General features: G+C 44.5%; 1 protein-coding gene across 3 annotated transcripts in view; it reads left to right on the top strand.

The window, feature by feature from the left end:
* The window catches only part of MYO16 (myosin XVI), a 685,244-nt gene that overhangs the window by 549,901 nt on the left and 107,709 nt on the right, over nucleotides 1-27,634 (top strand). For all 3 annotated transcript variants that reach the window (XM_077297020.1, XM_077297019.1, XM_077297018.1), the window contains exons 25-27: nucleotides 17,988-18,160; nucleotides 20,960-21,040; nucleotides 21,170-21,375. In XM_077297020.1, the coding sequence (XP_077153135.1) occupies nucleotides 17,988-18,160; nucleotides 20,960-21,040; nucleotides 21,170-21,375 (460 nt within the window). The remainder of the gene's footprint in view (nucleotides 1-17,987; nucleotides 18,161-20,959; nucleotides 21,041-21,169; nucleotides 21,376-27,634) is intronic.

The raw sequence follows: 27,634 nt of genomic DNA, 5'->3' as shown, positions 1-27,634 counted from the left end.
AGGTTTCAGACTTTAGTTAGCTTGTTAGGGTTATAGCTTGTTCACTATCATCATTCAGAAATGCCAAGTAATGCAAATTTCCCAGCTTTATAAAAACCCAGTCTCCTCTAACCTTGTGCCAAAAAACTGCAATCATAGGTTATTCTAAGCAGCTTCCTAGAACTCTGAAAATGCAAATGATAGAGGCTCACAAAGTATGATAAGGCTATAAGAAGATATCAAAGCATTTTCAAGTTGCCCTTTCCTCAGTTCAAGATATAGTTAAGAAAGGGCAGTTAGCAGGAAGAGTGGAGGTCAGGATAAGGTCTGGAAGACAAGGCTAAATTTCAGTGACAGCTACTCTTAGGATTGTCAGAGAGGTAAGTCAGAATCCCCGCTTGAGTGCAAAAGACCTTCAGAAAAAATCAGTAGACTCTGTAGTTGTGGTACATTGTTTTACTGTTCAGAGACACCTGCACAAATATGGCCTTCATGGAAGAATCATCAGAAGAAAACGTCTCCTAAGTCCTCACCAGAAAATTCAGCTTCAGAAGTATGCCAAAGAACATCTAAACAAGCCTGATGCATTTTGGAAACAAATCCTGTGGACCGATGAGGTTAAACTAGAAATCTTCGGCTGCAATGATCAAAGCTATGTGTGGAGAAAAAAGGCTCAAGATTTCAGGAAAAGAACATCTCTCCAGCAATTAAGCTTACGGCTGGATTAATCATGCTTTGGTGTTGTGTTGCAGCCAATGGCATGGGAAACATTTCATGGGTAGAGGGAAGAATGAATTTAATGAAATTTCAACAAATTATTGATGCAAACATAACACCATATGTAAAAAAGCTGAAGTTGAAAAGATGATGACTTCTACAAAAGGATAATGATTAATGATGAGCGAACGTGCTCGTCACTATTTGTTACTCGCCCGAGTGTCACTGTACTCGGTGTATTCAGTGAGCACCGAGCATTTCCGAGACTATTCGGCGGGAACTCGTGTCTCCACCCTGCAGTTTTGGCAGTCCTTAGGCACTGTAACGCCACAGCCATCTTTGTTGCGGTCTTGCAGTGTTTGGCTCGTCGCACAGCATCATCAGGGGTATAAGAGACCGGACGCCACCCTGCTCGGCGTATTCCATTCCGGAATCAGACAGTGTAGGAAGAGCTGCTGCTTTGATAGGGTCAGATTTGGTGATTTCTTAGTTAGTGTGGGGTCTACCATTCCAAACTACTCAAATACAGCAAAACCAACAGTCCTTTTAAGGACTAATTCCAGAGTATATAGGTTGCATTGTTAGGTAGGCAGGGGAGTGTACGTCGCTCTATACATATCAGTGAAACAGCTGCAGGCATTGTATGTGTGTATATAGATATCATTGCATACATCAAGAGGGTCCATTCCATTACTGTCTGCTACTGCTGTTACTGCTACCTATATAGCATATATTAACCATATATATATACCTAGCCCCAGGTATAATTGGCTAGGAAATTTTTTTTGCCAGGTTAATAGAGATTATTTTATTGCAAAGCAATCCAGAGCCCTTTTATTTCTCCATCTGCTTTTTGACACTGCACAATACAGCCAGATCCTTTTCCTAGCACAGCGTGAAAATCCAGCAATTTTAAAGGGGTCACAAAAATCACTTATGAGTGTGCAGAAAAATCTTTCATTTTTTGTGCTACGTTAGAGTAGAATTTTTTTGAGTGTCTTGCACAATTTCTTGACACCATTTTGCTGAACTCACAAAAAAATACATACAGGCCACATATTTTGCAGGGTGGTATATCTGTGACAGGCCTCATACATCCGTGTGCAAAAATTTGGGCATTTTTGGCAGGTATTACATTTTTTTGCTGTCTGTTACTCTACTTATATACAGCACTATTTTGCAGACCCCCCCAAAAATACAGGCCACATATTTGGCAGTGTGGTATTTTCGTGACAGGCCTCATATATCTGCGTTCTCCAAGTTTGGGCATTTTAGGCCGTTAGTCCAATTTTTTCCTGTCTGTTACTCTACTTATATACAGCGCTATTTTGCATTTAAAAAAATACAGGCCACATATTTGGCAGTGTGGTATTTCCCTGACAGGCCTCATCTATCTGTGCTTAAAATGTGGCCATTTTAGGCCTACATATTCAAGTGTTTTTGCTGTCTGTTTCCCTACTTATTGACACCAATTTGATAACCAAAAAAATTTTTTAACTACATTCCAGATAGTTTAAAGTGTGGTTTTCCCGCACACGTATCACATATACAGTAAGTTTGCTCCCAATTCAGCCATTTGTACGTAGTGAACATGTAAAATATTCTAGTCCATTTACAATGGGCAAGGCATGTGGCGAGGGATGGGGGAAGTGGACATGTTAGTGATGGTGTATGCCGAGGCCATGGACAAGCCAAAATTGGGCAACAAAAAACTCCCACATTCTCGCTGGACCTTAGTGTCCGAAATCCTAGGGGACCGCAGCAAGACAGCACTATTGAAGCCAGAGCAGTGTGAAAAGGTTGTTGGTTGGATAGCGGATAATACTTCCAGTTACTTGGCCACCAGCACCCTGTCTTCCACACAATCAAGTCTGAGTAGCCGTGAATTTGGACTGCATATTACTCTGATCCTCCTTCCTCCCACCATGCTGAGTGCCCTGAGACAACTGATCCCACACTTGGACACTCCGAAGAGCTGTTCACTTTTCCATTTATAGATTCGGGCCTCTCGCCCCATCCACTTGAAGTGGGGCAAGATGAGATTCCATGTAGTGATGGCCAAATATTTGAGCAGCCATGGTCACAAGAGGTGGATGATGATGAGACACAATTGCCAGAAAGTCAGGAGGAGGACCAGGGTGCGGAAGTGGAAGATGAGGTGGTGGATGATATAGTAACTGACCCAACCTGGCAGGCGGACATGCAGATTGAGGACATCAGCACATAGGGGGAGGGAGGTGTAGCACCTCTTCAGGCAGGAAGAAGCAGTGTGGTGGCTGCAGACAGAAGGCAGGCAACCGTTCCCTGTAACACCAACATGACGGAAGTTGCCAGTCCAACTGTTAGGACTTCCCAAGTATGGTTATTTTTTAAAGACTCTGCCAATAACCCCATACAGGCCATTTGCAACACCTGTCATGCCAGCATCAGCAAGGATAGCAAAACTACCAGCCTTACCATACCAGCATGATCAGGCACGTGCCAGCAAAGCACCCGACTTTGTGGGCCCAACCCCAGGCTCCAGGAACAGTGTCTGCGGGTGACACCACTGCTTCTTCCTGCCTGAAGAGGTGCTACACCTCCCTCCCCCTATCCACCTCTCGTGTCTCCCCTTTTCCTCATAGTTTGTAAGCTTGCGAGCAGGGCCCTCATTCCTCCTGGTATCTATTTTGAACTGTGATTTCTGTTATGCTGTAATGTCTATTGTCTGTACAAGTCCCCTCTATAAGTTGTAAAGTGCTGCGGAATATGTTGGCGCTATATAAATAAAAATTATTATTATTATTATTATTATTATTCTTCCACTGTTGTGTGTGCAAGCCAATCCCCTGTCCACTGTGCATGCAAAGATGCCTCCTGTCCTGCACCTGCCATTTCCCACACTCAAATAGCACCATCATCAAGCACGTCCCCTTCCTTGTCCCAGCAAAGCCTTCAGTTGTCCATACCCCAGTCATTAGAACGCAAGCGGAAATACACAGCCAACGCCACACAGGCCACAGTACTAAAGTCACACATTTCTCGTCTGCTTGCGCTGGAAATGTTGCCTTTTAGGCTCGTGGAGATGGAATCTTTCCGCAACCTGATGGTGGCGATGGCCATCCCAAAGTGCTTGGTCACCAGCCGCCACTATTTCTCCCTCTGTGCCGTCCTGGCATTACATAAGCACATGTACCACAACATTAACCATGCCCTCAACAATGCAGTTACTGGGAAGGTACACCTAACCACAGACATGTGGACAAGTGCTTCTTGCCAGGGACGGTACATCTCACTGATGGCACACTGGGTTAACATAGTGGAAGCCGGGACCCAGTCAGACCTTGGGATGGAACACCAAGGATTGTGGACCCTACATCAATCAGGGTTGCTCCCACAGTCTACAGCTCCTCCACCTCCTCCTCCTCTTCAGCCTCCATCTCTGAAATGAGCACATCAGTCTCAAGCTGGAAGCATTGCCAAATCCAAGCGGCAACAGGCTGTGCTGAAGCTAATCTGCTTAGGTGACAAACTGCACAATGCAGTTGTGGACAGCTCTGAAAGAGCAGGCAGATCTGACACCGCTGAACTCCAGCCAGGCATGGTTGTGTGTGACAATCGCAGGAACCACCTGGCAGCTCTGAGGAGAGGCAAATGGACACACGTACCATGCCTGGCCCATTTGCTTAACCTCGTTGTTCAATGGTTTCTAAACAGCTACCCGGAGCTGCCGGATCTGCTTGTGAAAGTACGCTGCCTATGTGCCCATTTTAGAAAGTCAGCTACAGCTTCAGCTGCCCTTGCAGAGCTTCAGCAACGATTGCAGCTTCCGTCTCAGCGACTGGTGTGTGATGTCTAAACACGTTGGAACTCTACACTGCAGATGTTGAAAAGGATTTGTGAGCAGAAGAGGGCAGTTGTTGAATACCAGCATCAACAAGGCCATCGTTATTCAGGTCAGACTCCACATGTAAGACCTCAGGAGTGGGCATAGATGTCAGACATATGTAACATCCTCCAAAACTTTGAGGCGTCCACCAAGATAGTGGGCGGCGATGATGCCATAATTAGCATCACCATCCCGCTTCTCTGCATTCTGGAAAGTTTTCTGCTCACAATGAAAGAGTAGGTATTGCAGGCGGAGCAGGAGGACATGGAGCAAGGAACCATACAGGGTGATTACACACAGCCCAGCCTCATGTCATGCCAACATGGATTGTTTGACAATGAGGAAGATGAGGAGGAAGAACAGGAGCTACTTTCTTGCACTGTAGATGGTACTACCAGCACAACTGTCATACTGTCTGTTCAGCGTGGATGTCCTCAGGACAGGGAGGAAGAGGAGGAGGAGGAAACCTTAGTCAGTCATCCTGTTGGTGAGGGCACGGAAGGCTTGCCTGTTAGCAGTCTGGCATGCATGCCTGACTTTATGTGGAGCTGCCTTTCCCGTGACCTACGTATTTTAAAAATTTTGGGTGACAGTCATTACATGGTAGTGACACTTTTAGACCCACGCTAAACACGGAGAACTTTCAGTCTCTTCTTCCAGAGGCAGACAGGTGTACTAAATTGCTGCATTACTAGATGGCCATTGTTGCACAATTAGTATAAAAATCCCATCTCAAAACGCTGGCGGCAGACATAACAGTTCGTTGGACAACCAAGGAGTACAGGCGAGAGAGATACATCTCAAATCCAGCAAAGGCAGGGGAACACTGGCAAAGTTCTGGGACAGTTTTCTCAGACCCTCCCATCGCCCTGGCCCTGAGGCACGGGGTAATGTCTCAAGGAATGGAATGTTTTCTATGATGCTGAGGGAGTAACTTGCTGACCGTACCAACGTCCTCCATGATTCCTCTGTGCCTTTGAATTATTGGGTATCCAAGCTGGACACATGGCATGAACTGTCTCTCTAAAGCCTGGAAGCAAGCCCTGTTGTGTCACAGGGCCACGGTACCGCACCAAGAGCGCAAGCAAGGAGTCTCAGGACTTTATCCCAAGACACAGGATTATAGTACGTTCAGACCACTTGTGCTCGACACCGCAACTGGGGTGTCAAGAGTAACAGAAAATATAACTTAAATGCACAAGAGTGCGTGCTGTGCCGCTTTGACGGATGCCACTAACCACCCAGACTTGGGATAGGAAAGCGCTCTAATAGCACACGGCGCAGTACTGGCGGTCACAGCAATTAGACGCTGTTTTGTGTGTTAATTGCTGATAGGTCAGCTGGGTGCTAGATAGCAGATCTCCACCTTACGCGAGCAGTCATACACAAAGGAAGGGGATGATTAAATAACAAGTTGCACTCATCAACACACACACGTTTTCAAATGTATACTAGTGCATGGTCGTGCGGCCATGCGAACCTTTTATAGCTGCAGCAAGTTGAGGACCTTCCTAGAGGACCAATGAGAACTGCTACAGTAACTGAGCAACTTCCGGACCTTCCTAGAGGACCAATAGGAGCTACTGCAGTACCTCAGCATGTGACCCCAGACCTCCACTGAGAGGTCTTCCTTTGGGCATGCTCAGAAGGGGAAAAGCAGGACTTAGTACCAGAAAGACCTGCTCGCTGGTGAACATTGCTGGCTACAAGGACAGAGCCTGGAAGGGCAGTAGTAACCATGCACTTAGTGTATGGGCATTACAAGTCTTGGAGACCCGCTCCTTTAAATTGGGCCTATTTTTAATGAGCCCTTCCTTCATGTCTCATCATCCACCGCTACTAGATCACCAAGGTTAATGTGTTCCATGCTGCTACAGCCACTCTAGTTTTTTGCAAGGGTGTTTATGATGCCTGTAAACAATTTTTTTTTTTAAATTTACCCACTATGGGGAAATGTTTGTCAGCCCATATGCTTAGTGTATGGGCATTACAAGTCTAGGAGACATGCTCCTCTAAATTGGGCCTATTTGTTAATGAGGCCTTCTTCCACGTCTCATCATCCACCGCCACTAGATCACCCCACTAGATCACCAGGGTAAACGTGTTCCGTGTTGCTACAGCCACTCTAGTTTTTTGCAAGAGTGCTTATGATGCCCGTAAACAATTTTTTTTTATTTACTCCCCATAAAGAAATGTTTGTCAGCCCATACACTTAGTGTATGGGCATTCCAAGTATATGAGACCCGCTCCATTAAATTGGGCCTATTTTTTAATGAGGCCTTCCTTAACTTGTTCCGTGCTGCTACTGCCACTCTAGTTTTTTCCAAGGGTGTTTATGATGCCCGTAAACAATTTTTTTTAAAAACTTTATCCCTATTGGGGGCATTACAAGTATAGGAGACCCGCTCCTTTAAATTGGGCCTATTTGTTAATGAGGCCTTCTTCCACTTCTCATCATCCAACGCCACTAGATCACCAGGGTTAACGTGTTCCATGCTGCTAAAGCCACTCTAGCTTTTTGCAAGCGTGTTTATCATACCCGTTAACAATTTTTTTTAAAAAAATTACCCCCATGGGGAAATGTTTGTCACCCCATACACTTGGTGTATGGGCATTACAAGTCCAGGAGACACGCTTCGTTAAATTGGGCCTATTTGTTACTGAGGCCTTCCTCCACGTCTCATCATCCACCGCCACTAGATCACCAGGGTTAATGTGTTCCGTGCTTCTACAGACATTCTAGTTTTTTGCAAGGGTGTTTATGATGCCCGTTATGATGCACAATTTAAAAAAAAATTACTCCCCATGGGGAAATGTTTGTCAGCCCATACACTGTTATGACCCCAATGGCGAGGGTCTCAGAGGAACGTGGAAGTCTGCAGAATACAAAAATCCAGCTCATAGGGCAGTGGTAACTGGGTTGACCATATATCTACTCCTAACGCCAACACTAGAAGTAGCCGGGGATCATTCCTACGTTGATTCTAGATGACACGCGCCAGCCGGAGAATCTAGCTACCCCTAGTAGAGGAAAACAAAGACCTTTCTTGCCTCCAGAGAAGGGGACCCCAAAGCTGGATAGAAGCCCCCCACAAATAATGACGGTGAGGTAAGAGGAAATGACAAACACAGAAATGAATCAGGTTTAGCACAGAGAGGCCCGCTTACTGATAGCAGAATAAAGAAAGGTAACTTATATGGTCAACAAAAACCCTATCAAAATCCACACTGGAAATTCAAGAACCCCCGAACCGTCTAACGGTCCGGGGGGAGAACACCAGCCCCCTAGAGCTTCCAGCAAAGGTCAGGATATAGATTAGGAACAAGCTGGACAAAAATACAAAACCAAAACAAATAGCAAAAAGCAAAAGGCAGACTTAGCTGATATAACTGGAACCAGGATCAGTAGACAAGAGCACAGCAGACTAGCTCTGATAACTACGTTGCCAGGCATTGAACTGAAGGTCCAGGGAGCTTATATAGCAACACCCCTAACTAACGACCCAGGTGCGGATAAAAGGAATGACAGAAAAACCAGAGTCAAAAAACTAGTAACCACTAGAGGGAGCAAAAAGCAAATTCACAACAGTACCCCCCCCTTAGTGAGGGGTCACCGAACCCTCACCACGACCACCAGGGCGATCAGGATGAGCGGCATGAAAGGCACGAACTAAATCGGCCGCATGAACATCAGAGGCGACCACCCAGGAATTATCCTCCTGACCATAGCCCTTCCACTTGACCAGGTACTGAAGCCTCCGCCTGGAGAGGCGAGAATCCAAGATCTTCTCCACCACGTACTCCAACTCGCCCTCAACCAACACCGGAGCAGGAGGCTCAGCAGAAGGAACTACAGGCACAATGTACCGCCGCAACAAGGACCTATGAAATACATTGTGAATAGCAAACGACACAGGAAGATCCAGACGAAAAGATACAGGATTAAGGATTTCCAATATCTTGTAAGGCCCAATAAAACGAGGTTTAAATTTGGGAGAGGAGACCTTCATAGGAACAAAGCGGGAAGAAAGCCATACCAAATCCCCAACGCGTAGTCGGGGACCCACACCGCGGCGGCGGTTGGCAAAGCGCTGAGCCTTCTCCTGTGACAACTTCAAGTTGTCCACCACATGATTCCAGATCTGCTGCAACCTATCCACCACAGAATCCACCCCAGGACAGTCAGAAGGCTCCACATGACCCGAAGAAAAGCGAGGATGGAAACCAGAGTTGCAGAAAAAAGGCGAAACCAAGGTGGCGGAACTAGCCCGATTATTAAGGGCAAACTCAGCCAACGGCAAGAATGTCACCCAATCGTCCTGATCAGCAGAGACAAAACACCTCAAATAAGCCTCCAAAGTCTGATTGGTTCGCTCCGTCTGTCCATTAGTCTGAGGATGGAAAGCAGACGAAAACGACAAATCAATGCCCATCCTACTACAAAAGGATCGCCAGAACCTGGAAACGAACTGGGATCCTCTGTCTGACACAATATTCTCAGGGATGCCGTGCAAACGAACCACGTTCTGGAAAAACACAGGAACCAGATCGGAAGAGGAAGGCAGCTTAGGCAAAGGAACCAAATGGACCATCTTGGAGAAGCGATCACATATCACCCAGATAACGGACATGCCCTGAGATAGCGGAAGATCAGAAATGAAATCCATGGAGATATGTGTCCAAGGTCTCTTCGGGACAGGCAAGGGCAAGAGCAAACCGCTGGCACGAGAACAGCAAGGCTTAGCTCGAGCACAAATCCCACAGGACTGCACAAATGACCGCACATCCCTTGACAAGGAAGGCCACCAAAAGGACCTGGCCACCAGATCTCTGGTGCCAAAAATTCCCGGGTGACCTGCCAACACCGAGGAATGAACCTCGGAAATGACTCTGCTGGTCCACTTATCCGGGACAAACAGTCTGTCAGGTGGACAAGACTCAGGCCTATCAGCCTGAAATCTCTGCAACACACGTCGCAGATCCGGAGAAATAGCTGACAAGATAACTCCATCTTTAAGAATACCAACAGGATCAGCGACTCCAGGAGCATCAGGCACAAAGCTCCTAGAAAGAGCATCGGCCTTCACATTCTTTGAACCTGGTAAATACGAGACAACAAAATCAAAGCGGGAGAAAAACAATGACCAGCGGGCCTGTCTCGGATTAAGGCGTTTAGCAGACTCGAGATACATCAGATTTTTGTGATCAGTCAAGACCACCACACGATGCTTAGCACCCTCGAGCCAATGACGCCACTCCTCAAATGCCCATTTCATGGCCAACAACTCCCAATTGCCCACATCATAATTTCGCTCAGCAGGCGAAAACTTCCTAGAGAAAAAGGCACAAGGTTTCATAACAGAGCAACCAGGGCCTCTCTGCGACAAAACGGCCCCTGCCCCAATCTCCGAAGCATCCACCTCAACCTGAAAGGGAAGTGAGACGTCAGGCTGGCACAAAACAGGCGCCGAAGTAAACCGGCGTTTCAACTCCTGGAAAGCCTCCACGGCAGCAGGAGCCCAGTTAGCTACATCGGAGCCCTTCTTGGTCATATCCGTCAAAGGTTTCACAATGCTAGAAAAATTAGCAATAAAACGACGGTAGAAGTTAGCGAAGCCCAAGAACTTCTGAAGACTCTTAACTGACGAGGGCTGAGTCCAATCAAGAATAGCTCGGACCTTGACTGGGTCCATCTCCACAGCAGAAGGGGAAAAAATGAACCCTAAAAAGGGAACCTTCTGTACACCAAAGAGACACTTTGAGCCCTTGACAAACAAAGAATTTTCACGCAAAATTTTAAAGACCAACCTGACCTGCTCCACATGCGAATCCCAATTATCAGAAAAAACCAAAATATCATCCAGATAAACAATCAAAAATTTATCCAGATACTTCCGGAAAATGTCATGCATAAAGGACTGAAAAACTGAAGGCGCATTGGAGAGCCCAAAAGGCATCACCAAGTACTCAAAATGACCTTCGGGCGTATTGAATGCGGTTTTCCATTCATCACCTTGCTTAATGCGCACAAGGTTGTACGCACCACGAAGGTCTATCTTGGTGAACCACTTGACACCCTTAATCCGGGCAAACAAGTCAGACAACAGCGGTAAAGGATACTGAAATTTGACAGTGATCTTATTTAAAAGCCGATAATCAATACAAGGTCTCAAAGATCCGTCCTTTTTTGCCACAAAAAAGAATCCCGCACCAAGAGGGGAAGAAGACGGACGAATATGTCCTTTCTCCAGAGACTCCTTGATATATGAACGCATAGCGGTATGTTCAGGTACCGACAGATTAAACAGTCTTCCCTTAGGAAACTTACTGCCTGGGATCAAATCTATAGCACAGTCACAGTCCCTATGAGGAGGCAGTGCACTGGACTCAGACTCACTGAAGACATCCTGATAATCAGACAAATACTCCGGAACTTCCGAAGGCGTAGAAGAAGCAATAGACACAGGCAGGGAATCCCCATGAATACCACGACAGCCCCAACTTGAGACTGACATAGCCTTCCAGTCCAGGACTGGATTATGGGTCTGTAACCATGGCAGCCCTAAAACAACCAAATCATGCATTTTATGTAAAACCAGGAAACGTATCACCTCGCGGTGTTCAGGAGTCATGCACATGGTAACCTGTGTCCAATACTGCGGTTTATTTGCTGCCAATGGTGTAGCATCAATACCCCTAAGAGGAATAGGATTTTCTAATGGTTCAAGAGTAAAACCACAGCGCTTAGCAAATGAGAGATCCATGAGACTCAGGGCAGCACCTGAATCTACAAACGCCATGACAGGATAAGATGACAGTGAGCAAATCAAAGTTACAGACAGAATAAATTTAGGTTGCAAATTACCAACGGTGACAGGACTAACAACCTTAGCTATACGTTTAGAGCATGCTGAGATAACATGTGTAGAATCACCACAGTAGTAGCACAAGCCATTCCGGCGTCTATGAATTTTCCGCTCATTTCTAGTCAGGATTCTATCACATTGCATTAAATCAGGTGTCTGTTCAGACAACACCATGAGGGAATTTGCGGTTTTTCTATCACATTGCACCGAATTAGGTGTCTGTTCAGACAACACCATGAGGGAATTTGCGGTTTTGCGCTCCCGTAACCGCCGGTCAATTTGAATAGCCAGTGCCATAGTATCATTCAGACCTGTGGGAATGGGAAAACCCACCATAACATTCTTAATGGCTTCAGAAAGGCCATTTCTAAAATTAGCGGCCAGTGCACACTCGTTCCAATGTGTCAGCACGGACCATTTCCGAAATTTTTGGCAATACACTTCAGCCTCGTCCTGCCCCTGAGACATAGCCAGCAAGGCCTTTTCTGCCTGAATCTCAAGATTGGGTTCCTCATAAAGTAAACCGAGCGCCAGAAAAAACGCATCAAGATCAGCCAATGCCGGATCTCCTGGCGCCAGCGAAAAAGCCCAATCCTGAGGGTCGCCTCGTAAGAACGAAATAACAATTTTTACTTGCTGAGCAGAATCTCCAGATGAACAGGGTCTCAGGGACAAAAACAATTTACAATTATTCACGAAATTCCTAAACTTAAACCTGTCTCCGGAAAACAGTTCAGGAATCGGTATTTTAGGTTCTGACCTAGGATTTCTGATAACATAGTCTTGTATGCCCTGCACACGAGTAGCCAGCTGGTCCACACTTGTAATCAAGGTCTGGACATTCATGTCTGCAGCAAGCATAGCCACTCTGAGGTAAAGGGGAAGAAGAAAAAAAAAAACTCAGAATCTTCTTTCTTATAATCCCTCTTCTGCAATGCATTAAACATTTAATACTGGCCTGGCAAACTGTTATGACCCCAATGGCGAGGGTCTCAGAGGAATGTGGAAGTCTGCAGAATACAAAAATCCAGCTCATAGGGCAGTGGTAACTGGGTTGACCATATATCTACTCCTAACGCCAACACTAGAAGTAGCCGGGGATCATTCCTACGTTGATTCTAGATGACACGCGCCAGCCGGAGAATCTAGCTACCCCTAGTAGAGGAAAACAAAGACCTTTCTTGCCTCCAGAGAAGGGGACCCCAAAGCTGGATAGAAGCCCCCCACAAATAATGACGGTGAGGTAAGAGGAAATGACAAACACAGAAATGAATCAGGTTTAGCACAGAGAGGCCCGCTTACTGATAGCAGAATAAAGAAAGGTAACTTATATGGTCAACAAAAACCCTATCAAAATCCACACTGGAAATTCAAGAACCCCCGAACCGTCTAACGGTCCGGGGGGAGAACACCAGCCCCCTAGAGCTTCCAGCAAAGGTCAGGATATAGATTAGGAACAAGCTGGACAAAAATACAAAACCAAAACAAATAGCAAAAAGCAAAAGGCAGACTTAGCTGATATAACTGGAACCAGGATCAGTAGACAAGAGCACAGCAGACTAGCTCTGATAACTACGTTGCCAGGCATTGAACTGAAGGTCCAGGGAGCTTATATAGCAACACCCCTAACTAACGACCCAGGTGCGGATAAAAGGAATGACAGAAAAACCAGAGTCAAAAACTAGTAACCACTAGAGGGAGCAAAAAGCAAATTCACAACATACACTTAGTGTATGGGCAGTCCAAGTAAAGGAGACACGCCCCTTTAAATTGGGCCTATTTGTTAATGAGGCCTTCCTCCACCTCTCATCATCCTCTGTCACTAGATCACCAGAGTTAACGTGTTCCATGCTGCAACAGCCCCTGTAGGTTTTTCAAGTGTGTTTATGATGCCCATAAACAATTTATTTGAAGAAATGTACCCCCATGGGGAAATGTTTGTCAGCCCATACACTTAGTATATGGGCATTACAAGTCTAGTATACCTGCTCCTTTGTAATGGGACAGATTTATTATGAGGCCCTACTCCATGTTTCTTCCAAGGGGGATTGGGGTGCGTGCAAATATGGGTCAAGGCGGCCCTTGCATTCAATGCATAAGGAAACAGTATGGCAGGACCAACTTAAGAATGTGAAGTGGGTTTTCCTGTGGCCATCCCGTACCTGGGTTCAAAGGCTTATTGGGGTGCATATGACTTGGTAGCAGGGCATGCCTTGCAGTCAATGCATAGGAAAACAGTATGGGAGTGCAAAAATGAATGTGAAGTGGATTTTTCTGTGGCCATCCGGTATGTGGTTTCAAAGGCTTATTGGAGTGCATATGACTTGGTAGTAGGGCAGGCCTTGCAGTCAATGTATAAGAAAATGGTATGGGGGTATAAAATGAATAATGTGCAGTGGATTTTCCTGTGGCCATCCAGTATCTGGATTCAAAGGCTTATTGGGGTGCATATGACTTGTGAACAGGGCAGGCCTTGCAGTCAATGCATAAGAAAACAGTATGGGAGTACACAATGAATAATGTGAAGGGGATTTTCCTGTGGCCATCCAGTACCTGGGTTCAAAGGCTTCTTGGAGTGCATATGACTTGATAGCAGGGCAGGCTTTGCATTCAATGCAACATTTTTTCAGGAAGCCCTCCTGTACCTCTCGTGAAAGGGGTATTGGGTGCATCGTATTTTTTGGCAGCCCAGCCACTCACTGCATAGGCAATAACAGCATAGGAGATCCACTGTTTAATAATGGCCCTTTTAGAATATTAATCCCACCTGATGCCCCTATAAAAATAGGCTTTGTGACTTTAAGAGTCCCTCCTCATAAATGAAACAAGATGTGTCTGCTTATGTGTAACACATCATATGGCCAGCTAGGGTTGGTAAATGTTACAATGACATTTCCCAGTGAATGCATTTGTATTGGTTGAATGCAATGTTAAAGTTGAAAAATGCATCAAAAACGCTGCGTGTGAGCATAGCCCAAGAGGTGGAGGAATATTTTTTGTCTGGGGTTAATAATTTTGCCTTATATACAAGTCTTTACCTGGGAAAGAAGGTACCTTAACATATTTCCCAGCAAAATCCATTTTGGTTTAGTTTTTGAATGTTTTTTGGTGCACCTGTAAAAATGATGTGAAACTCAGAAATGCTTCCAGGGGCGATCCCCATGATGTTCCCATGTCATTTGAGCAGTGTTTACAGCATTTTCAGATGTTTATAGACTTTAAAAGGCCCCCCCCCCGGGGGAAATTGCTGTGAAAATGCTTGGGTCTCCCATAGACTTACATTGGGCTCGTTGTTCAGTCTGAGTACCCGAGTATTCCAATTTGCTCGACCTGAGCAATGAGCACCCGAGCATTTTAGTGCTCACTCATTACTAATAATAATCCTAAACACATGTCAAAATCCACAATAAACTACCTCAAAATGTACAAGCTTAAGGTTTTACAGTTGCCCTCACAGACCCCTGATCTAAACATCATTGAAAATATGTGGCTTGACCTCAAAAGAGCATTGCATGCAAGACAATCCAGAAATCTCACAGAAGTGGAAGAATTTTCCAAAGAAGAGTGGATGAAAATCCCTCAAACAAAAAGTGAAAGACTCTTGGCTGGCTAACATAAACAATTTACAAGCTGTAATACTTTGAAAAGGGGGTGCTAGTAGGTACTAACCATGCAGGGTGCCCAAACTCTTGCATCTTCCCAAAGAATTCCAGAGGATGAGGGATATTCGGGAGAAGTCTTGGAGGCGGTTGGGTGAGGAGTGAATAAGTGTGGAGGAGAGAAGAAGATCTTGGGAGGACCGGAGATTACGTGAGGGAATATATATCGGGAGATTAGTTCAGAGATATATGGATAAGACAGGTTATGGATGGCTTTGTAGGTCACTATCAGCAATTTGAACTGGATGCGCTGAGGGAACTGGAGCCAGTGAAGAGATTTGCAGAGGGGAGAAGCGGAGGAGTAGCTAGGAGAGTGATTAATTAGTCAGGCAGCAGAGCTAAGGATGGACTGGAGAGGTGCAAGGGTGGCCACAGGAAAGGATGTTGCAGTAGTCAAGGCAGGAGATGATGAGGGCATGCAAAAGCATTTTAGTAGATTGAGGTGTGAAGGAAGGGACAGATTCTGGAGATATTTTTGATCTGAAGGCAACAGGAGGTGGAAAAAGCCTGGATGAGCTGTTTGAAGGACAAGGCAGAGTCAAGGGTTACTACGAGGCAGCGGACTTCCGGTACGGGGGAAAGCGTGATGTTGTTAATTGCAATAGATAGGTCAGGTAAGGAAGATCTGTGAGATAAAGGAAAGATGATGAGTTCAGATTTTTCCACATTGAGTTTTAGGAATCTAGAGGAGAAGGAGGATATGGCTGACAGACACTCCAGGATTCTGGACAGCAGAGAGGTGATGTCTGGGCTAGAGAGGTAGATATGAGTGTCAGCAGCGTAAAGGTGGTACTTGAATAAATGGGAATTTATGAGTTGTCCCAGGCCAAGTGTATAGATTGAGAAGAGTAAGGGTCATAGAACAGAGCCTTTGGGGACTCCAACAGAGAGAGGGTGGGATAAGGAGGTAGTGTGGGAGTGGGAGATGCTGAATGTGCGGTTGGAAAGGTATGAGGAGATTCAGGATAGGGCAAGGCCTTTGATGCCAAAGGAGGAGAGGATCTGTAGTAGGAGGCAGTAGTCAACTGTGCCGAAAGCAGAGGACAGATCTAGAAGGAGGAGTATAGAGTATTGTCCGTTAGCTTTGACTGTAAGTAGGTCATTAGTAATTTTGGTCAGGGCAGTCTCAATGGAGTGATGGGGGCGGAAACCAGATTGTAGATTGTCAAAGAGCAAGTTAGAGGAGAGGTGGGAGGAAAGTTCAGTGTGGACGTGCTGCTCCAGGAGTTTGGAAGCGAATGGGAGCAGGGATATTGGGCAATATCTTGACATAGCGGCATAGCGGCATTAACAATCTTTCTCCCCTATGTCCAATTTTTAAAAGTAGTTTTATGAAATTCTGACATCATGCTAGTATCAGGGCTTTTTTACTTATCTGATTTCTCATTCTTATATGGTTTTAAATATGTAATAGAAAAATAATAATGATAAGAAGAAGAAGAAGAAGAAGAAGAAGAAGAAGAAGAAGAAGAAGAAGAAGAAGAAGAAGAAGAAGAAGAAGAAGAAGAAGAAGAAAGCTTATAGAAGTTTTGCAAAATAAATCTTGCAAAAGCAGAAAATCAGAAAAGGTGATATTCTGGATTTGTTTTCTCAATTTTGACTCTCATAGTTGTGGTCCAACTATGATGTCAATTACAGGCCTCTCATCTTTTTAAGTGGGAGAACTTGCACAGTTGGTGGCTGACTAAATACTTTTTTTCCCCACTGTATATAACATGCTAGGTAGGAATATTGATGTCATATTTATTGATCTGAAAATCTGCCCTCCGTAGCCGTGATTACTGATAAGAATAATGAATATGATCTGGTGAGAAAAATGCTGCACATACTAATACAGTATTTGTCTTATTTAGCATAACCCCAATTTACTCTATTGTATATTTATGATTCGACTAGGAAAGTATTAATCAATGAATTTTATCTGAAAACATTCGATCATTGAAGCCCTGTCAGGATTTGATAAGGGATGGTATATTGTTTATTTCAGGACACATGCAAGAGTCAAGCGTTCAAACTATAAAATGCAGAACATTTCCAAAGAAAAAAAATCTAAAATGGCTAATTATTATGATTGACGCTGAGAAAGTTAAATGTTATAATGTGACATATATTTACATTATTAAATATTTAAGTAGCTCAGTAGAATGACGTTAAAGGGGTTGTCCCACAAGCAATGTACATTACAATTAATAGATCTTGTACAAGAAAAAGGTCCAGTATTGGATGTGTTTAAAAATGTTCCTGTGCTGAGATAATCTTATAAATGTGCCCCTGCTGTGTACTGTGTAATGGCTGTGTCTGACCGTACAGGGACATCGTCTGTTCATACCACAGCTCCTGGAAAGTAGTTGACACAAACGAGAGGATACAGACATTACAGCACGGGATCACCGCTTATTCTCTCTCAGAGGTAAAACTTGTTTAAAAACAAGCAGCAAAAAATTTTCTTCATAGAAAGAATGAGTATGATCCCGTGCTGTACTTTCTTTATACTCTCTTTGGTTTCCCCCATACCCATGAGATGTGGTGTGATCAGACCATGTTCCTGTAGGATCAAACACACCCATTACACAGTACACAGCATGGGCACATTTATAAGATTATCTCACTACAGGAATATTTTTTTAAACACATCCAATTGTGGAACTTACTTTTATTCCAAGATTTATTGATTAAAATGTACTTTGTTCAGTTAATAGGAAAACACCTACACATTGAGCCTCATTTTAATATACCTCATATTTATTATAGATGTATTAATAAAAGCTACCTTTGTTACAGAGGGATTTCAATATGGGGTTCTCCCATTTTCGTTCAGATATGTAAATATATTATAGCACAGTTTGAACTTAGCCACTTTGATTAAATTATGATTGTCATAAATGCTTTTTTTTACAGCTAGTGAAAATGTTGTGATCAACCAGATGTTCCAGTCTAAACTGACACAAACAGGATCCCTTGTACCACCATATCCTCCACTTAAACTTAGAGGACCAAAAGCAGCCTTACTTTTTAAAAAAACATCAACCACTTCAAATGGTGAGACCAAAAGAATCTTGGAACTCAGTAAGGTAAGATCCATATAGGAAAAAATAGATGACTCTTCAATATCATCACTGTCATACAGCATTATAATCCAATATATCTAGCAAAAAATGCATTGTACTGTACTCTGTAAGCTGTGTAGTTTTGCAATGGACTTGCACTATCAAAGTTTAGACAACAGAAAGTTGGGAAGAAATATTTAATACATAATGAGTACATTAGTGTTGTAAAATAATTATGTGCTGTCCGAGGCACCTTTGTGAACAAAAAAATATAAATATTATGTTGCTATTTTTAACATTTTTAAGTTTGTTTTGTTTTACTTTTAAAAATTATATCACTATTCTCTTTTCTGTTGTGTATTATTTTCTATATACTTTCATTGTAGAGCCATGGGGCTCATGAAAATAAGCATATTTTCCATCCTGGTACAATCTGAAAAAATATTCGGTTTCACACATGGACCAATGTTTTTCCATGGGGCTGTGGACAAGTCAGTATGAAAAGATTGCAGCATACACGATTTACATCCATAAATAAGATTATAATGTTGTTAATTGAAGACTTATTGAGCCACAGGCTGGTCTTACCCTGGAGAGGCATGACTAGGTGTCTGCGAGGCCTTCACTAGAGCCTCCAATGGTGATGATAGTCTGGGCTGCCGGTAGACACCAGGTACCACTCCAGGGCAGACTGCAGCAGCTGACTGGGGGGTCAGAGGTGCTGGTACATGGTACTGAAGGGCAAGAGAGAGGCATAGTCAGATGGTCTGAGGTTGGGGAAGGCAGCTCAGGATCAGAGTACAAAGGTAAGGTCAGGAGCAGAGTGGTCAGACAGGACAGGTATTCTAGCTGGGTTGATAATGGGTGAATCAATACAAGTAAATGCATGAACAGTGCAAAAGCAGATGAACTCACTAGGAAACAACATTCGGGTGGGGAGTGGCAGGCAGGGCTGCCTAATATAGACCCTGCTAGCACTTGATAGGTCGGAGAACCTAATCTCTGCAGGACCTAGCAGGGTTAAATTCCTGCAGAGACTGGCCATGGCTAAAGAGACGTCACAAACAGATGCGGAAGTGCAACATGAGACAGACAAGCAGACAAGCTGAACAGCGTGATGCAGGGAGAAACCGCACAGTGCGTAGTGGGGCGCTGAGGAGGCATGCAAATTACCATCGTGACACATATCACACATGACCATGCAAGTCTATGGGTCAGTGGAAAACATCGGACAGCATTCGGATGACATCCAAGTTTTGTCCAATTTTCACAGACTGACAGAATAGAGAAGTTGGAGAATATTTCTTCCCATATTCTCCTCATCCGAGAAAATTGGATCACATGCTGATCATAAACTAATCAGAGTTTGATCAGACTGTGATTAACATAATCAGACCAGTTTTCTTAGATGAAAGAAAATACAGTCTTGCGACCTTAGCCAAATGCTCTGGGTAAAACAATATAGGTTCAGCTTATAGGGAGTACATCAACACATATTTTAGGACTGTACCGATTGTTGAATGCTAATGAGTAGGAAAGGGAGGAGAACAAATAATCTAGAGCTGCATTTTTAATCTTACAATAGAGAATGGTTGTAATATCAAGGAAATAACAATGGGTTTGGGGAAGGAACACTCAATATTTTGAAGCATTGGTAACAGCAGCCAAGGAATAGGCAATATCACCCCTTTAGTCTTGATGTCACACATTTGTTTATTTGTTACCATTTCCTGTCAAGTAATGCACAATGTGGGGTTTTAAAATCTACCAAAAATGTGGGATATCACCTAAGATAGCAAGTACAAGGCATTCTGACATTAGCGCACAATGGTGCAGATTGCATTCAGCTCCTCTCCTACACTGACCATGCAGAAAGATCGAACTGAGCAGCTATGAACATTTGCCCTTCTTTCCTAATGATCAGGCAGAGTGCTTTCTAAACATTTTTCCTAGTGATTAAAGAGATGATCACCTTACACAAAATATTTGTCTCCAGCTGAAGTCTGTTATAAAACCATAAAACCCTCTTTACTGATCATTCTCTGGTGCAGCTCTGTATCTCTGGCACTCCTCCTGTCCACTATTGGCTGTGGAAATGACTTGTAGCTCAGTGACTCTGAAGGGGGCATTCCGTCTACATGGGCAGAGACACAGAGCTAACTGATTGGATGCATACTGTCGACATGATGTCAGCGCCACAGCCAATACCAGACACTAGGAGGAGCAACGGAGACTCAATGCAGGAACGCTGATGGTGAATGAAATGCAATTTGTTATAACAAACTGCAGCTGGGGACAAAGATTTTCTGAAGGGAGTCAACCCCTTTAAGGAAGTGGTCAGATGAATCTGGCACTGCTTCTCTGATACTAGCTATACAGCACAGGGACATTTTATCAATATTTTTCTTGCTGAAATATGAATGTTATAATTTGATATATGGAACAATGTAATACACTAATGATTAAATGATGAACATTGTATAATTTTAGATTATTTCTTATTTAAAATTGCAATTTTTGATACGTTAAAATTGCATGCAATGGAAATATGAGAAAAAATTATTAAATATTCCCCCCCTTGTGCTGAGATTCAATCACCGTTTTCCTTTTTACCTAAAATGATGTACGATTGATCAATGCAGTGTACAAAGGGCCCTTACCTTTTCTCACATTATCAGGGGTTTTTCCTTTAATTTAAATCCTTGATCTTTACTGCTATAATGTTGCCAATTAAATTAAGAGAACCTATTTTAGTTATTCATTTTAATGATGTGATTTTTCTGTCTTTTTTCTCTACGATTTCACTGTTTTTCTTCCCTCTAGTTGATCAAAAAGAAGGGGTCGTATTCATTTCTCCAAAAGCTGGAAAGAGGAGGGCCAACCACTGTGACTATACAACTCAGGGTTGGTATATTATGTTAAAGAATCTTTATATTGAATGGGAAGGTCAGACCAGAACATGTGTATTATGGTTTTTTGTGGATCAGCTGATTTGTGGTGAACAAGTCCTCTCTGTTTGTCTCCGTCATATAGAAAACTCTCACAGAGCTGGTTGGAAAGATACAAGCCGGCACATTACATCTTATGCACTGTATCAAGCCTAACAACTCTCAGCTGGCTGAAACTTTTGATAATTTTTATGTATCTGCTCAACTACAATATATTGGTGTTCTGGAGATGGTGAAAATAATAAGACATGGTTACCCCATACGCCTGGCATTCCCTGACTTCTTGTCAAGGTAGGTCCAAAGGTCAGTTATTTTAACAAATGGTGGTTTTGCTTTTAAAAAATAATTGTCCAGTAGATTGTTTATATAGATTAGGATTTAAAAAGCATGCAAATGAAACACACATGCATCTCTCGGAGTCAACACAATTAAATGAAAGTGGCTTGTTTGGACCACAAAGGTTTAACATTATTACCTTCCCCCCACAAAGGTTATGAAAACCTTACTGCAGAAAACAATATGCAACATGTCATTTCTATGACAAACGTTATATTTGGAAGCTCGGCACTCAGAATTCAGCAGTAGAAGTGATGAAGAATTATTGAAGCAATCCAACATTCTATGTGTGACTGTGGTCGCTTTACCACAGCACTTCTTCAATGTGCACCTGGTACCCAAGGCAATCCGTTAAATTCTGACGAAGGTCCGCGACACAGGGCCGAAACTTTAATATTCTTTGGTTAATTGGATTGCTTCAATAAATCTTCATCACTTCTACTGCATTATTCTGAGCGTCATATTTCCATATGTATGTCTTATGGATTGGATCCCTACTCAGGCACCTCTTCCCTCACGGAGTGAGGTTTGCTATCATCCATCTCATTTCATTGAGGAAGATTCTCTGTGGAATCCATTCCAAACCTGATACTGTCAAGTCAAAAGGAGACAAAGCACAGTACAGAAAAAAATCTCTTTCAAAAACTCTTCAAACCCACCTCAAGAAATGTTTCAGGCAAAACAAAAACTCTGTGTGAACCTTGCCTAAGAGACAGAACAAGCAAGTGATTATGTCACGATCCAATTTTGGATTTGTGGCAGATCTGGTTTACCTCAGTTTAAGACCTTTTTTCCTTTCTGCTCATCGGGGGTTAATGCAGTTTCCCCCCCCCCCCGGTGGCCGCTGGTGTTATTTCATTGCTGCTGGGTCAGCTGATGTTTGTGGTGACCACTCCCTCCATCGTTTAAGAGGTCACCTGGTTCATCAGCTGACTGTCGGTGTTAGTTCATTCTAAAGCGACCAAGCTGGGAGAAGGAGCTTGCTGGGAACTGTTGTTCTACTGCTGTGTCCAGTGAATCTGGTGTTACTTCCTGCTGTTCTGTGCCTTGCAGCATTAAGCTAAGTGTTGTTTACCTTTACCTTGTCTGTATTTCCTATATTTGTATTGTTTTGCCCTGTGCACATTATAGTGTTTTCCCGTGTGTCTGTGGCGTGGTGCGTTTATTAGTTTTCCCTGTCTGAGCTTTCTGTAGGGGTTGGTGAGAGGTCTTATCACTGGGTGGCGGCTGGAGGTTTCAGCTTAGTACTGAAACAGGACTCAGGGTCAGGCCTGGCGGCCCAGACATGCACACCTTCAGTGTAAACTCTGGGAGAGGGACAGACAGGGTTTCCCTAGTTTGAGGGATATTGCAGGGGCCCAGGTAATCGGCTATAGTCTACCCAGTACCCCCGTGACATTAACACCGACCGTCACATTTTTTTCTGGTGAGTCATGGCTCAAATGCAGGCCTTTGCCCAACTGCTCCAGACTCTCACCACTGAGCTCAAGGATCTGCGTGGTGAGGTGGTGCAGCAGCTGCAGCAGTTGTTGGGGCCTCGGCTCAGGTACAGGCTCTACCAGAACCCAAGATATCTCTCCCTGACAGGTTTTCTGGAGGGAGAGATACATTTTTGTTTTTTAAGGAGGCTTGCAAGTTATACTTCAGGCTCCGCCCTCGTTTATCAGGGAGTGAAGAACAATGGGTGGGAATCATCGTTTCTCTTCTTAAAGGTGATCCACAATCCTGGGCCTTCTCCCTGCCGACCGCTTCACCATCTCTACGGTCAGTGGACGAGTTTTTTGCAGCTCTGGCGCTGGTATATGGTGACCCGGACGGCGTCTCTTTGGCGGAATCCCGACTCCGTAAGATCAAGCAGTGGGGCCGGCCGGTGGAGGACTACTGTTCAGAGTTCAGGAGGTGGGCCACTGACACACAGTGGAATGACCTGGCCCTTAGGAGCCATTTTGTGCAGGGTCTGTCCCCTAGGTTGCAAGATACTCTGGTACAGTACGCCGCCCCCAAGTCATTGGAGGCCGCCATGTCCCTTGCCATCAGGGTGGATAGACGCTTGAGGGAGAGGCATACACCAAATGTGCCCCCTGTAGTCCTTGCTAGGGAGGAGGTCACACCTGACCAGGCGGACGAACCCATGCAGGTGGGAGGAGTTGGTTTCCAAACGGGGTTGTCTGGGGTTTGCCGTGGTGTGGGGGCATGTTTTTACTGTGGGCAGATTGGTCATTTTATCAATGTATGCCCAGCTCATGCCAAAATTCCTGTTCCATCTAAAAACCTGCCTCCCCCTGGTTGTGTGGAAGGAAGTGACCAGGGAGTGTATATTTCCTCCATTTTCTTGTCCCAGTGTACCTTACTTGCTGAGGTGGTTGTTTGTTGTGAATTTATCTTTTTGGCTCCCTCTAGTGGTTACTAGTGATTTGACTCTGGGAATGTCTGCCATCCCTTGTATGCTCACCTGGGTCGTTAGGTCAGGAGTGTTGCTATATAAGCTCCCTGGACCTTCAGTTCAATGCCTGGCAACGTTGTAATCAGAGCTAATCTGTTGTGCTCTTGTCTACTATCCTGGTTCCTGCTAAATTAAGCTAAGTCTGCTTTCTTGCTTTTTTGCTATTTGTTTTTGTTTGCATTTTGGTCCAGCTTGTACATAATCTGTATCCTAACCTTGCTGGAAGCTCTAGGGAGGCTGGAGTTCTCCCCCCGGGCCGTTAGACGGTTCGGGGGTTCTTGAATCTCCAGTGTGGATTTTTGTTAGGGTTTTTGTTGACCATATAAGTTATCTTACTACATTCTGCTATTAGTAAGTGGGCCTCTCTTTGCTAAACCTAGTTCATCTCTGTGTTTGTCATTTCCTCTTACCTCACCGTTATTATTTGTGGGGGGCTTGTATCCTACTTTTGGGGTCTATTCTCTGGAGGCAAGAGAGGTCTTTGTTTTCCTCTTCTAGGGGTAGTTAGTCCTCCGGCTGGCGCGAGACATCTAGCGACCAACGTAGGCATGTTCCCCGGCTACTTCTAGTGTTGGCGTTAGGAGTAGATATATGGTCAACCCAGTTACCACTGCCCTATGAGCTGGATTTTTGTACTTCGCAGACTTACTTGTTCCTCTGAGACCCTCGCCATTGGGGTCATAACAGTTTGCCAGTCCTGTATTAAATGTTAAATGCATTGCAGAAGCGGGATTATAAGAAAGAAAGTTCTGAGTTTTTGTTTTTTTTTCTCTCTCTCATTTTTTTTTTTCTTTTCCCCTTTACCTCTGAGTGGCTTGTGTTTGCTGCAGACATGAATGTCCAGACCTTGATTACAAGTGTGGACCAGCTTGCTGCTCGTGTGCAGGGCATACAAGATTATGTTATCAGAAATCCTATGTCAGAACCTAAGATACCGATTCCTGAACCGTTTTCCGGAGACCGGTTTAAATTTAGAAATTTCAGGAATAATTGTAAATTGTTTTTGTCCCTGAGACCCTGTTCATCTGGAGACTCCGCTCAGCAAGTAAAAATTGTTATTTCTTTTTTACGGGGCGACCCTCAGGATTGGGCTTTCTTGCTGGCGCCAGGAGATCCGGCATTGGCTGACATTGATGCGTTTTTTCTGGCGCTCGGTTTGCTTTATGAGGAACCCAATCTTGAGATTCAGGCAGAAAAAGCCTTGCTGGCGATGTCTCAGGGCCAGGACGAGGCTGAAGTGTATTGCCAAAAATTTCGGAAATGGTCCGTGCTGACCCAGTGGAACGAGTGTGCATTGGCTGCAAATTTTAGAAATGGCCTTTCTGAAGCCATTAAGAATGTGATCGTGGGTTTTCCCATTCCCACAGGTCTGAATGATTCTATGGCCCTGGCTATTCAAATCGACCGGCGGTTGCGGGAGCGCAAAACCGCAAATTCCCTCATGGTGTTGTCTGAACAGGCACCTGATTTAATGCAATGTGATAGAATCCTGACTAGAAATGAGCGGAAAATTCATAGACGCCAGAATGGCTTGTGTTACTACTGTGGTGATTCTACACATGTTATCTCAGCATGCTCTAAACGTCTTACTAAGGTTGTTAGTCCGGTCGCCATTGGTAATTTGCAACCTAAATTTATTCTATCTGTAACTTTGATTTGCTCACTGTCATCGTATCCTGTCATGGCGTTTGTGGACTCAGGTGCTGCCCTGAGCCTTATGGATCTGTCATTTGCCAAGCGCTGCGGATTTGTTCTTGAGCCATTGGAAAATCCTATCCCTCTTAGGGGTATTGATTCTACGCCATTGGCAAAAAATAAACCGCAGTTTTGGACACAGGTTACCATGTGCATGACTCCCGAACATCGGGAGGTAATACGTTTTCTTGTTCTGCATAAAATGCATGATTTGGTTGTTTTGGGTTTGCCATGGTTACAGACCCATAATCCAGTCTTGGACTGGAAGGCTATGTCAGTGTCAAGTTGGGGCTGCCATGGAATTCATGGAGATTCCCTGCCCTTGTCTATTGCTTCTTCTACGCTTTCGGAAGTTCAGGCGTATTTGTCTGATTATCAGGATGTCTTCAGCGAGTCTAAGTCCAGTGCACTGCCTCCTCATAGGGAATGTGACTGTGCAATAGATTTGATTCCTGGCAGTAAGTTTCCTAAGGGGAGACTGTTTAATCTGTCGATACCTGAACATACCGCGATGCGTTCATATATCAAGGAGTCTCTTGAGAAGGGGCATATCCGTCCTTCTTCTTCCCCTCTTGGTGCGGGATTCTTTTTTGTGGCCAAAAAGGACGGATCTTTGAGGCCCTGTATTGACTATCGGCTTTTAAATAAGATCACTGTCAAATTTCAGTATCCTTTGCCGCTGTTGTCAGATTTGTTTGCCCGGATTAAAGGTGCCAAGTGGTTCACCAAGATAGACCTTCGTGGTGCGTACAACCTTGTGCGCATTAGGCAGGGCGATGAATGGAAAACCGCATTCAATACGCCCGAAAGTCATTTTGAGTACTTGGTGATGCCATTTGGGCTCTCTAATGCACCTTCAGTTTTTCAGTCCTTCATGCATGACATTTTCCGGAAGTATCTGGATAAATTTTTGATTGTTTATCTGGATGATATTCTGGTTTTTTCTGATGATTGGGACTCGCATGTGGAGCAGGTCAGGATGGTTTTTGAGATTCTGCGTGAAAATTCTTTGTTTGTAAAAGGCTCAAAGTGTCTCTTTGGTGTACAGAAGGTTCCCTTTTTGGGGTTCATTTTTTCCCCTTCTGCTGTGGAGATGGATCCAGTCAAGGTCCGAGCTATTCATGATTGGACTCAACCCTCGTCAGTTAAGAGTCTTCAGAAGTTCTTGGGTTTTGCTAACTTCTACAGTCGTTTTATCGCAAATTTCTCTAGCGTTGTTAAACCACTGACGGATATGACCAAGAAAGGCTCTGATGTAGCTAATTGGGCTCCTGCTGCCGTGGAGGCTTTCCAGGAGTTGAAACGCCGGTTTACTTCGGCGCCTGTTTTGTGCCAGCCTGACGTCTCACTTCCCTTTCAGGTTGAGGTGGATGCTTCGGAGATTGGGGCAGGGGCCGTTTTGTCACAGAGAGGCCCTGGTTGCTCTACTATGAGACCTTGTGCCTTTTTCTCTAGGAAGTTTTCGCCGGCAGAGCGAAATTATGATGTGGGCAATCGGGAGTTGTTGGCCATGAAGTGGGCATTTGAGGAGTGGCGTCATTGGCTCGAGGGTGCTAAGCATCGTGTGGTGGTCTTGACTGATCACAAAAATCTGATGTATCTCGAGTCTGCTAAACGCCTGAATCCTAGACAGGCCCGCTGGTCATTGTTTTTCTCCCGTTTTGACTTTGTGGTCTCGTATTTACCAGGTTCTAAGAATGTGAAGGCCGATGCTCTGTCTAGGAGCTTTGTGCCTGATGCTCCTGGAGTCGCTGAACCTGTGGGTATTCTTAAGGAAGGAGTTATCGTGTCTGCTATTTCTCCAGATCTGCGACGTGTGTTACAGAGATTTCAGGCTGGTAGGCCTGACTCTTGTCCACCTGACAGATTGTTTGTGCCTGCTAGATGGACCAGCAGAGTCATTTCCGAGGTTCATTCCTCGGTGTTGGCAGGGCACCCGGGAATTTTTGGCACCAGAGATCTGGTGGCCAGGTCCTTTTGGTGGCCTTCCTTGTCAAGGGATGTGCGGTCATTTGTGCAGTCCTGTGGTACTTGTGCTCGAGCTAAGCCTTGCTGCTCTCGTGCCAGCGGGTTGCT

The sequence above is a fragment of the Ranitomeya variabilis genome, chromosome 3 (genome assembly GCF_051348905.1).
Source record: "Ranitomeya variabilis isolate aRanVar5 chromosome 3, aRanVar5.hap1, whole genome shotgun sequence".
NCBI lineage: Eukaryota > Metazoa > Chordata > Amphibia > Anura > Dendrobatidae > Ranitomeya > Ranitomeya variabilis.
This window is presented reverse-complemented; position numbering and strand designations above follow the sequence as displayed.